Raw genomic sequence first — 13,530 nt, forward strand, 5'->3', positions numbered from 1 at the left:
GTGAATGTTTGTGTCCTCTTAAAATTCATATGTTGATACCTAATTTCCAAAGCAAGAGTATTAGGAGGTTGGGACTTCAGCAGGTGATGGGCTCTGCCCTCATTAATGGGATTAGTGCCCTTATAAAAGAGGCCCAAGAGAGTTTGTTTGCCCCTTCTGTCATGTGTGGATACAGCTAGAAGGTGCCATCTATGAGGAACAGACCCTCACCATACACCAACTCTGCTGGATTGATCCTGGATTTCTTAGGCTCCAGAACTATGAGCAATAACTTTCTGTTGTTTGTAAATTACTCAGTCTAAGATATTTTGTTATAACAGCCTGAATGGATGAAGACACAGCCTATTAAAAAAATGAGAATACAGATAATGCCATTCCTATTTCCCTTTTACTTGCCTCAAGCATAAAACACACCATAATAGAATCAAGACCCAACAATAACTGATTATTTCTTGGAGACTGACAAGTACGTGACATCTATCTTCTGGACTGTAGAACTGATTTAAGCAGATCTGACCTACGGTCATTGCAAGTTTTTGGTCACTGAACTAGGACAACTTAGCAATCCTGAAGGCCTCTGTGATAAGAACAGAAAGAAATTCCCAGAAGCTCCAGATTCCCAAATGATTTCCAACAAAAGTGAGGCCCATGTATTGATCCCCAGAATCCAGCAGGGCCCTCTTGCACACCTCACCTCTTTATTCACCTTTTCCCATGTGCAGGTGAGAAAAGAAAGTCTCGGACAGTTAGTGACTTGCCCAGTGTTACAAGACTGATTACTGGCAGAGCCAGTACAAGAGCATAAAGATCCTCACTACTCCTCACCCAATGCACCAGTGAGAGCTGAGAGAGCCAGGAGCTGCCCCAACACTAGCACTGCCTGACTTTGGCAGTCCTACAGGGTACACCCATCAGCCACCCCCAACATTCCTTTCCTACTGCAAGAAAGATAAGCACATACCTGGATACTCTCTGACAGTAGTTTTTACAAAAACTAACTTTATTTTGAGAATACCATACTACAATGCAACTATAATTAACCACAGTCCAAACCATATTTCTTCTATAACTTTTATTCTCTCAGATCACCACTTAAAGATGTAATACCTTTTTTGCCAGCTGTTGATTGTCCTTTAGAATTTTCAACTTCCCCTTCTTTGATCACTGTCATAATTTGCTGTTCTTCCTCATCAGCCTCCATGTCACTGTCCAGGTAGCCAATGAGAAGCTCTGTATCTGTTTCTATATCTTCAACTGCCAAATAGAAAATGTTTTCTCCTTCCTGAAACAAAATGTTTTTTGAAAATCCTGAACCATTTGTCTCTGATAGTAATTAAGAAATCATTTTGAGATATACTAATTGAGTACCATGCATCCATATAAAGTTACTATTACATTTCTTTATGTCTCCAATTGATCTACACTCTGAAAAAGGAAAAGTGACAATATTCAGTTACCTGGCAAATAAAGTACAAATACATATTATAAAAAGATAGTGACATTTATCCATATAAAGTGAAATAAAAATAATTAGGTAAAATTTTTAAAGCGAATTTTACATCATTAATTGGTCTTATGCAAGTAACACCTTGTTGAGGACTATAAATGCAATTTGTCAAGCAGTGATGTCATTTATACACCAGAGAGCAATGAGATATCAATGATTTTATTATGATTAAGATTAAAAGCAATACTGGAAAGAAAAAAAAGAAAACCTGTCAAGTTCCAACACAAGTTGCAGAGGAACTGCAAACAAAATTCTTTATCTGAATTTCCAAAAAAGCTGGACCAGAAATTGAAAAAAGATTATAGACACCTGTGAGGTTCAAGGTGTTGACCGAGCCATCATGTGTACCTCACCTCTTTGGCCTCCCGAAAATACCAGTGAAATGACAGAAGAAAGAATAAAAGAAAATAAGCTCTACCAACAACATACCAAAATTGAGAAAACTCTAGAAGACAGAAATCAGACATGGATGAAATGATAGATAACTAATGCAGATGAAACCTTAACCAATAACAGACACAGAAGAGGAATGCTGCAAAGAAGAACCTTCTTTCTAAGGAAACCCCAGAGAAACTTCACACTTGGAATCAAATGGTACAAAAAGCTCCTCTGGGCCTTAGGCCAATCGCCAGGGAGGCCAGATCTGGGGCTGCTTACCAGGCTGTCCCCAGGAGAAAGCACCCAGAATTGCTCTTTCACATAGCTGAGGATTTGTCCTGGGAGGGCTGCTAGTTTGGCTGAGGATAAAGAGAAGTAAAGCATAGCCTGAATTTACTGAACCTTCATGATGGGCAGGAAGGAAAGGACAAAGAAAATAAGCTCCACCCAGGACTGTAATTGAAGAAAGCACAGAACACAGAACAAAGCCTCCCTTCCTTTAACACAGCAATATCACAGCACTTATGTTAAGGACGAGGAGGAAGACAAAGAGAACAAAGGGAAGAGATAAGAGAGGACAGGGAAAGGCAGAGGGGAGCAAGAGGAGTGTGTAATGAGTGTATAATGTATGTGTATATGTATATATACACAAACAGAACTCCCATGAAAAACTGGAAAGAAATGCATCAAATTATTCATACAGTTATCATTTTAAGGACGGGATCTTCTACATTCAATATTGTTTTAGTTTGGGGCTATTTTTTAACAACAAACATATATTACTTTGTAATTAAAAAAAATCAATGTACATTAGAAAATTTCATGAAAGAGACAGAAATGATAATCATATTCATCCAATACTGTGGAAGAGAGGCTTGATTCAAAAGTTCAAAGCAATGAAGCAAACCATTAGCTACAGTTAATTAAAGGACGTTTAAGTACTATTTTAAAACACTCTTGCAGGTTTTCGACTTTCATACCTCCAGAAACATAAAAAGTTCTTTTTGTTTTTTGGCAGCTGGCCAGTACGGGGATCTGAACCCTTGAACTTGGTGTTACAACACTATGCTCTAACTAACTGAGCTAACATGCCAGCCCAAAAAGTAAATTCTGCTTAAGAACAAAGAATTAACTTCTTTGTGCAACAAAACTGTTACTCTCAGTTCAAGAAATTACTACTCTTGGTGCAACAAAAACAAACAAAAACATACAGACATTCAGCAAAAGAAAGGCTACTTTAACTCAGAAGCAGTACTTCCCAGGGTCTGGAAACCACAGGCTGAGAGGGTTACCCAAAGCAACTAAGTCCTCACCTAATGAAGACCTCAGAATATAATCATAAACCTTAGTGCTTATCTGATCAATATCCGAGAAAGTTAATTGAAACATCTTTGTAGCACATTAGTCATTAATTTTGTCATGGCTTTCATAGCACCAAGAAAAGATAATGGTTTTTAATTTTAAAACATGATAATACTAACTTAAACTGTAATCACAGGACAGGCATATTTATTTAAGAGCTAATAAAAGAAATTTTAATATACCGGCTAAAACTTTAATGAAAGTAATGGCATCATTATGGGTTCCAACCACTGTTTGTCAAAAATGTGATATGAAGAATTACAGATATTACTTCAATCTGTTTATTTAATGGGGATGTCTAGATATTGTTTTACATATAATTCCTACCTCTATCCAGACCAAGAGCTTCTTCTTTTTCATTTGCTACCACAATAGTATTAAGAAGTATCTTTTCAAATAGCTTCCTTACCTACAGTGCACTGACTTTTAATCATCCTGCAATTCCTACAACACTTCATTATGTTATTCTCCTCCTTCCAAATTTCTTATTCTCAGAACCTGCCACATTCCTAATTTCTGGAGCTCTCTGGAGCCATTTTTCCCACCTGTAGGCTCATCCCAGGCCCAGTCTCCTATCCTTTGGCAGAAAGGATTTAAAGAGTGTTGATCCAATGCTCTGGGACTATCAACTCCCTGTTATCAGCCTGGCTATAACCTTGTGCTCCTGATTTGATAGCTGTTTTAATATTCTGATTCTAAGATTTACTTCTCCCTATTACATGTATCATTTCCAGTCACTGGGTTCATAGCTTATTCCCCTGAATTTAGTCCCTCCATGACAGAATCATTCTTTGCATTTACATATTAGGGATCAGCGCCTTCCTATGACTCTACCTGGGGGCTGGGATCCTTCTTATGGTTGCTGCCACCAGCTCCAGGTGATTTTTTTTTTTTTTTGGTTACGAACATTCATGAGATGCAAAGCTGATTGTCACCCCTCGTGACCAAGATGTGAAGGTCAGATCCATACTGGCAGCATGTCCATTACCAAAAATTGCATTTGTACCCCATGTCCCCCAACCAATTATCACCAACCTCCCTCCCCCTCCCCCTTTCCGCCCCACTCCACACTGTAGCCCAAGGAATGTTCTCTCCCTCTGCAAGACCAATGCACCACTGTGGTCTTTCTCTCCTTCCTTCTTTCTTGTTTGTTTGTTTATTATGAATATTTAAGAGATGCAAAGCTGATTGTCACCCCTCGTGGCATGATGTGAGGGCCAGATTCATACTGGCAGCATACCCATTACCAGAAATTGCTTTTGTACCCCGTGTCCCCTATCCAATTATCTCCACCTCCCTACTCCTCCCCCTTTCCGCCCCACTCCACACTGTAGCCCAAGGAATGTTCTCTCCCTCTGCAAGACCAATGCACTACTGTGGTCTTTCTTTCCTTCCTTCCTTTCTCTCTTAGCTCCCACATATGAGTGAGTACATGCAGTATTTATCCCTCTGTGCTTTGCTTATTTCACTCAACATAAGTTTCTCCAAGCTCATCCATGTTGTTGCAAATGGGAGAATTTCATTCCTTTTTATGGCAGAGTAGTATTCCATGGTGTATATATACCAGTTTCCTTATCCAATCATCCATCGATGGACATTTAGGTTGGTTCCATGTCTTGGCTATTGTAAACAGAGCTGTGCTGAACATGGGAATGATATTTTCCATTCCTCTGGGTATATAACCAGAAGTGGGATTGCTGGATCATATGGAAAAATCTATCTGTAGTTGTTTGAGAAAACTCCATACTGTTTTCCATTGCAGTTGTACTAATTTACAGTCCCACCAACAGTGCAGGACGTTCCCTTCTCTCCACACCCTCACCAGAATTTATTATTCACTGTCTTTTTTATTATAGCCAGTCTAACTGGGGTGAGGTCGTATCTCAATGTAGTTTTAATTTTCATTTCCCTGATGTCCAGGTGATTTTGTTGAAAACAAAGCTGTTCAATATCGTAGTCTGCTCAAAAGCAAATATTACTGAGACATTGGTTTTCACAGTATTGTAATTTGGATACAATGTAGAATGAGTGATTTTACAATTGTTATTCATTTCTTGCATTACTGTTCATCGTTTTGAATTTTTCATGGTTTTGAGTCTCATTTTATTTGAACATCATTTTTAGCTAATTATTTCTACTATAAGCTGTTTGTAATATCAAAAAGTTGCAACTGCCTAAATGTCCAAAAATATAAGTGGAAAAAGTTAAATGTACAGAAACTTGTTTTAAAAGATTTATCAAATATCATTTTTATAGAAAATATATATCTCTCTCTATATAGATATAGATCTCTCTCTCTCTCTCTCTCTCTCTCTCTCTATATATATATATATATATATATCTCAATGTGCCCCCAAGAGAAAAAGATACATAAACAAAGGTGGTAATAGGGATTGTTTTTAACGGAGGGAACTGCAAGTATTTTGTATTTTCATCTTCTGCTATTCTACATCACAATCTTTCTAGAATTAATGAATTAATGTATTACTTTCGTAGTAAAAGTGAACAATAAATAATAAATAAATCCAGTTCCTTGATACCAGGAAGCCATAATGCATGATGACTGTTGGGAAAATAGAATAATTTAATCAGGCCCCCTTGCCTTAGGTCAGGTTGTGGGTGGTGTGGTGCATTCTTTGTAAGCAAATTGTGTGTGTGTCGGTGGAGTTAGTGCACATGTGCAGTGCTTCAACCTTAGCTGGTGTCTGCCTCAGGCATCCGCCCCACACATCCACGCAGCATGCTATCAAACCTATGGCTTCCAAGGACCTGTTTACTGGTTACCTAGCTCACAGACCTGTGTGTGAGGGGTCTGGTGACCCAACCTGGCATGAGAATGGTTTGTGACCCAGTCTGTGAATGGGCTTGAGGGGTCTGTGAGCACCAGGCCCAGCCCTAGCACTACAATTGGTGTTACAAACAGGATTCTGACATTAGCCAAGCTCTACAATTGGCCCAGTCAGCAGGATTATGGGCAGGTAAAAGAGCTCTACAGTGACTAAGAGCACAGGGTCTTGGGCTGCCCAGGGTTCAAAGTCTCGTTAATTAGCTCTGTGATGGAGCAAACAGCTTAATCTCTCAAACCTCTAGTTTCCTCATCTGTAAAATGGAGAAAATACTAGTGCTTATTTCATAGGATGGTTGTAAGGATTAAAGGTGATAATATTTGTAAAAACTAGCAAGGTGCCCTGAACAGTACCCATTCAGGAATGGTAGCTATTATCTGTATTCTTATTATTATTATTTAACAAAAACTTGAAAGCCAATGGTTAAAATATTCATTTTTTTTCAAGATTTGTTGTAACCAAACTATCACACAAAGTTGCTTTGACCATGCTATTTTTGATTAAATTTCATTTGGTCAAATTGCTCTCAGCCAAAATATAATCCAGCTCCACTCCCTGCTGACCAGAGCTCTGAAATGCCGTGCCCTGGATCTCTTGTTGTCATGCTTGGTTCACCTATTAACATGATAATGTGTTACTCTGGTTTAGAACTCTGATACCAAATGCTTGTCTGAACTATACCTGAAGTGACCAACCATCAGGTCTGCCTGAGACTGAGGGGTTTCCTAGGACATGAGACTGTCAGTGCTGGAACGGAGAATCCTGGGCAAACCAGGACTGTTGGTCATCCTAACCATACCCATTATGCTTTCCAGAATCACGTTCTGAACTCTATGTAAGACTCCACTAGCAAAAGTATGGATTGGGTTCACCTCCTTCCCCCATCTCCAGGCCCAGGTTGGGATTTTCACATTTAGACCCAGTCATGTCCCCATATATGATCCCAACAGCTTACTAAGAGGACTCCCATAATCTGCGCTCTCTCATCCCCAACTAACCTTGAAATGAACTTGCCTCCTCTTCTTCAGTCTAACTGGTACACTTCCTCCCAGAAAATACTGAGCTCAGTCCCTACCGCAACTCCTCAGCGTCCTCTGAGGCACACAACTCGCATCCCTGCTTCATGAAACCTCTCAGCTACTAAATGCATACAGCATCAATTAGTTAGGAGTTCTCTATACAAACTGCCTTTAACTTCAATTGGTCATATTCTTTCTTTCTGTGGTTTTTTTGTCATTTCTTTGGTCTTTACTTCTGTGATTTTTGACATTTAATTCATGTGATCAATGAATTTCTAAAATGTAATGCTCTCAGAGCCGACCCCGTGGTGCACTTGGGAGAGTGCGGCGCTGGGAGTGCAGCAGTGCTCCCACCGCAGGTTCGGATCCTATATAAGGATGGCCGGTGTGCTCGCGGTGCGGCTGGTCGCAAAAAGACAAAAAAAAAAAAAAATGTAATGCTCTCATCTCCCCAAAAGATGATTTCCTCCACGAAGTGGACAAGAACTATCAAGTATAAACTAAGAGCTGCTCAATATTTTACAAATAATAAATAGTAAAAAGCTTGTGACTACAGACAAAAAACATTTATTAGTTTACTAACATTTTCCTTTTTTTATTTACAGCTAGGAGGCTATTACAATAATCCAAGTCATAGATAGTGGTGACCTGAGGAGGCAGTGAGAAGTGATCAGATCCTGAATGTGCACTGAAGGGAAGGCAGACACCATTTCCTCACAGATTGTATATGCGGTGTGAGAGAAGGTCGAGGATGAGTCCAAAGTGAAAAAGTTTTCTCTCAAACATTTACACACGTTGCTTTACTTAATAATAATAATTCTTAAGTATTCAAAACAAAACACCAACTATATATTTCTTTTTTGTCTTTTGGCAGCTGGCTGATACCAGGATCCGAGTCTGTGACCTTGGTGTTTAAATACTGTGCTCTAATAAACTAAGCTAACTGACCAGCTAAAAACACTAACTATAAATGTTAGCTTTGAATCTATTTCTTCTTTGTATGTATAAATATATTTTCCTGTGGTCCTTCACTCAGGTACTCAAGAATATCAGTCAATTCAGCTATTTTTGAAAGCTAATTACTGTCCTTCAACCCTGTAAAGGGATTCATTCATAATCTCCAACAACAACAACAAAAAATTACTTTAGATGATAAATTACTTGAAAGCTCTTCCTTTAGACAGCCAATGCGTTTTGACAAGAAAAGCAGAAAGCAGAATTCTGTTTCTTTGAAGAAAGGTGAAAAAAATAGTAGTGGCTTAGATTTTACTAGATTCATCATTTTGATAACATCATAATATAGAATTCAGATTTACAGGCAAACTTATATACACAAGAGCTTCTCTACGTATGCTGGTTGTCAAGGTATTCAAAACAACTTATGTAATAAAGATAAACAAATCTGGCAAAAAGCAATTATCTGCTAGGATGATTCAACAACAGAACGTCAGAGGTGGTGCTACGGAGAGCATTCTCTGGAGTCAGGGGCTCCACCAAAATTCTTATGCACCAAAATAATGATTTCTAAATTCAGAAATTTTAGAATAGTTGCTATATAAATACAGTAGAATTCAAATAAAATTTCAACTGTCATGAATTCTGAATGACTAAATTAATGTAAATGGTCTTAACACAATAAGAAAATAGTACTATCATCAATATCTCCTCCCACACTGGTAACCTAATTCTTAGCTTCCCAGGATTTCTTAGCACACTGGACGAAAAGTTCCATCCCAGGAAATCAATCCATGGGCAAAAGAATCCCATCCCCTATGCCAGAAGCAAGAATTAAAGCCTGAGGAGGAGCACTGGAGGAGGCGGCCAGGGTGGTGAGCTTGAGAACCAGATGGAATTAATACTACTCTGTTACTTTGCAGCTGTGTGACCATCTTCCTTATCCCTGTGAGCCTCAACTTCCTCACTGTGAAAGGGGAAAAATAATACCCCTAGACTTATTTATTCCTTGGACTTTACTGATAGTTTCTGATAAATGGCTAAGAACACTCAGAAGAAATAATAATATCCCACACATATATAGCACTTGGCAGTTTTCTAAAATTTTTCATTTGCTTTATTTCATTTTATCTTCATAGTAGCCTTGGAGATATGGATAGAAATGTCAAGCACAGTGGACAGGTAATGGGCTTCGGAGTCAGACAGACTTGAATTTGAATCCTAGTATACAACTTATTAGCTATGGTTCTTTAGGAAAAGTTATCTTAACTTCTTTTAGTCTCAGTTTCCTCACCTATAAAATGGAGTCATTAGTATCTACCTCAAAGAGTTGTTCTGAGGATTAAACAATATGGAATATGTAAAGTACACCTGATAGATAGTAGATACACAGGAAGTGATTAGCATAAGGGTCTATCTCCAACAGGAACTCCTCCAATCCGACTGCATTTTTACATATCAGAAAACTGAGGCTCAGAGATGATAAATAAACTGTAATCACACCAATATTAAATCCTAAAGCCAGTCTAAAGCCTGAGGTCAGGATTAGCACCATAAGAAGAACTGGACCAGCTAGGTAAAAAATGAAGTAGAATTAGATAATTTATGCAACTATAATTTCAATTTCACTGGATAAAATATTTTCCATATGAGCTTAAAATAATCAAGTACATTTAAGGGCAGAAGGGAATTTGGCCCAATTCAATTTTTTATTCTTTCTGTTTAATTTTTAATGACACACAAAATAATTTTCTTTTTTTGGCCAGGCACTGGACTTGAAACCTATTTTGTGGTCTCAATATCATGCACAGGAAAAACATATTCCACTGACTAGCTACATCAAATATTAATACACTCTTAAAGTAGCTACTTATATGTGGTATACAACAGAAAAACAATTAGGGAATAAAAGACTACTCTTCTGGCTTTGGCTTTGCCACTCTTGGGCTCTGTCACCTTGGTCAAGCCTCTTATCATCTGGAACTCTTTTATTTCATCTGTAAAATGATGGAGTTGGACTTTATAATCTCATCCCTTCCAGAGCTAGATTCAATCACAGGTGAAATAAACTTGTCTTTAGGAACATCTAGTTAATGAATCTAAAAGGAAAAGTACATACACATGCTAATCTGATCACTATTTTCCCTCTCAGGCCTCACTCTACTAAAAGGAAGATTGGTATGGAATTAAGAAAAATATTTGACTAGGATGTCAGTGAAAAGCTGGAACACACAACCCTGTAAGGTTGAGAGGCCCCTCCTCCAAAATTATATAGAATAATGTAAGCCATTATTTGATAAGATTTTATCAGCTACTTCTGTACTGTGGCAATGGCTAGGACCAAATAAACTCAAGATGCCTTCCAGTCTAATTCTTTCTGATTCTACCACTACATGAAAACATTTACTACTGGATATCTAGGAGATAAATCTACTTTTCAAATTCCCTATCTCCCTTCAACATCCAGCATTACTTATAAACTTCAACTTCCTCTGACAATTTGCCCATTGCCCCTTCTCAAGTACCATGCCCCACTAGGATAGATTTCATGAACTCATGCATTTGAGGTTCAGTTCTACTATTTCAGAACAGCAAAAGAAACTATCTCTATTTCACAAGAAAATCGTAATCCCCACTGTGTGCAAATAAATAAAACTCCAGAAGAGGCCATGAGTGAGATGGTATTTCAGCTGCATCTGCCTGAGACTTAACTTGGATTTTGTTTACTTGTTGGCAGGCTGCTGTCCACATGTGGACAATGTAAGAAAAATCATGATGGTGAAATTGGCAAAGGCACAATTCATAAAATCCACACTCTCCAGATAAAATGACTAATGGCTAATCCATGCAAAAGGAAATCATCTTCAAAACAACTCCTGGGCTTACAAATTAACAATTTATACCAGCATAGGGGAAGAAAAGTTTGGACTGCTACTTCTATAATCAATAGAAGTAGAAGATATATGATTAAGGTGCAGAAAAGAAAATAGAATGAAACAGTAAGAATTTCATATTTAATATCTTCTCACTTTACCCTTCTTTCTAAAACCCTGAATCAGTCTCAACCTGCACATCAATATCGTTTCTATAGAGTCAATATACAAGGCTGACAAACATCAGGAAAAAAAAATAATTTCCACAATAAAATTCACAACACATACCTATAATATTAATCTAACAATAAAACCAAAAATCTTTAAAATGAGACATAACTGGGTGACAGTACTCCAATTTATTCACTCCCCTCCCAGCTAGCAGGCTAGAGCAAGTTGTCATGTGACTCAGAGTACTGCCTGTGGAAAGTGTGCATACCTTATCAAATATGACCAGGTGACTTTAAGTGCCCCATGAAATGTGAACAGAAGCAAAGCGAGCCACGTCCAAGTGAAAGCTTTCAAAGTCATCACATACTCTGGCCACTGCTCTCCTTCCCCTCTACCAGGAAAACACACGTCCCTGATGAAGGCTATTCACTCAGATACCATGTGGAACCAAGCAGTGCACAAAGCCACAGCCCCTTCAGCCCATACTGTGTCATTAAGAAAGAAACCTTTGTTGCTATAATCACGAAAAGTTTAAGGTTGTTTGTCAAAGCAGCCGTCTTAGGAAAAGTTGACTGATACAATAACTTAAGCAAAATAGTATTTTAAAATTATTTGAGAGTAAGAAGAAAACATTTTGAAATCAAGGGAAATAATGGGAGGCAGGAAATGATAGATGTATTTAAAATAATGAACAGGGCAGGATACACTGATTTTATTTTTAGAGTGCATTAATCAGGTCTTATAAGAAAAATGAAGTTTCAACCAAATGCACATAAAATTGTCTCCTTTCTAATCACAGCTCATAATCAGCCACACAGCAAGGAAACAGTTTAATATGATTTCTAAGAACAGGATACTATATTAAACAAAAAGTCAAGTCTATAAACAAAAAATATCAATTGCAAATCACTAACATATATACATATCTTTCTCTAAGGGGCTCAAGCAGAGATAGTAGTGTTTGAAGCATCTCATAAAACAAATCTGACACTGTAGAGAAAAGACTCAACAGAAAAGATGAGAATAAAAAGAAAAGGTTGCTATGTAGAAAAGAAGTGATGTGATTCTGGAAAACAGAGGCTGCTGACAGAAAAAAAAAACTTCATCTTTTTTATTTAAAAATAAGTTATCACTAATGACAGACCAAGAAATTTTAGAGTAAAATAATGCTGCAGAGAATAGGGTAGGCATTTTATGCACAAGCAATTAAAGAGCACATTCCCACTGCATATTTGTTTTACTTTACATCAGAAGCTCTTTTAGCTGACCTCCACTTAACTGATTCCTAGATTTAATGGATACTGCATACCCTAAAATCTATGGAATGATGCTCAAGGCGCAGTTTTCTCAGGAAGCTGCTGTCTGGTTTGCCATGTTCTGTTCCCACCACTTGACTGGTATGCCTGCTTTCCAAGACTCCATTGTGTCTGTATCCACCTGTTTACAACACTGGGACAAGGAACCACAATTATATAATTTAACTAAACTTTAATAAACCAAAGATATCTGAGTAAGAAAAAATGTAACCGTTTCTAAAAAATATCAATCAAATGTTTTGAAAAGAATCAAAAGTCTGTAAAAGAAATTGTTAAATTAGATGAGACAAAGCAATTATAAAAGCTGGAGGGGAAACCACAAATCAAGAAGGATCCTGTACTTAGGTTGCTTTGCAAGAGTTTGCTCATACTACTTTTAAAACAGTAAAATTAGGTACTATATGTAGTAGTTATGAAAAAATATGGTAGCAAACTCTACTGAGAGAAACTATACTCAGAACCAAGGTGGCTTTGGTCATAAATCTATAAATTGTAAATAAATATATATTTATAAAACTTAAGTTAAAATGTTTGAAGTATCAATTCTATGATTCCCCCATTAGGACCAACTTTTTCTACTAACTAATCAAGAACTGGCCCATATCACATTAGAAAAGAGACTTTCAACTAAATTTTAATAAGGAAGTCTGAGCAACAGGTCATCCATGCAAAAGTCCTACCTGTCTATGCTGTCCCTATCAGAGTATTTACCACACTCATCTGTATTTATGTAGCTGATCCCCAACCCGGACACAAGCTCCACAGGGGAAGGATTATAACCCCAAATTATATACAATTATCATTATCAAAATATTTATTATTCTGCACTGCAAGAGAATTAGCAAAACACAGGTCTCTCCTTTCCCCTGCCTTCTCCCTTCCCCATAAGATTTTTAGTTTCCTGAGGGCAGGCACTATTCATATTTATCTCTGTATAACCCTCAGTACTTGATGCAACACCTTGCTCACTGAAGACTATCAATAAAGTATCTGCAGAGTTGAATTAAATATGAGGAAAATCCACTGTCATTTCCTTTTGAATTAATAAGACAGTAAAGGCAAGAATGGCATTCAGGAAGGTAGAATGAGCTGTAAGAGAGGTTG

The 13,530-nt window shown here is 37.6% G+C and overlaps 1 protein-coding gene across 1 annotated transcript in view; it reads right to left on the reverse strand.

The window, feature by feature from the left end:
• PRDM5 (PR/SET domain 5) overlaps positions 1 to 13,530 on the reverse strand; it is a 243,976-nt gene that overhangs the window by 125,490 nt on the left and 104,956 nt on the right. Inside the window, exon 4 of the mRNA XM_063108707.1 lies at positions 1,108 to 1,282. Coding sequence (XP_062964777.1) covers positions 1,108 to 1,282 — 175 coding nt within the window. The remainder of the gene's footprint in view (positions 1 to 1,107; positions 1,283 to 13,530) is intronic.

This window comes from Cynocephalus volans, chromosome 9 (assembly GCF_027409185.1).
Source record: "Cynocephalus volans isolate mCynVol1 chromosome 9, mCynVol1.pri, whole genome shotgun sequence".
Classification (NCBI taxonomy): domain Eukaryota; kingdom Metazoa; phylum Chordata; class Mammalia; order Dermoptera; family Cynocephalidae; genus Cynocephalus; species Cynocephalus volans.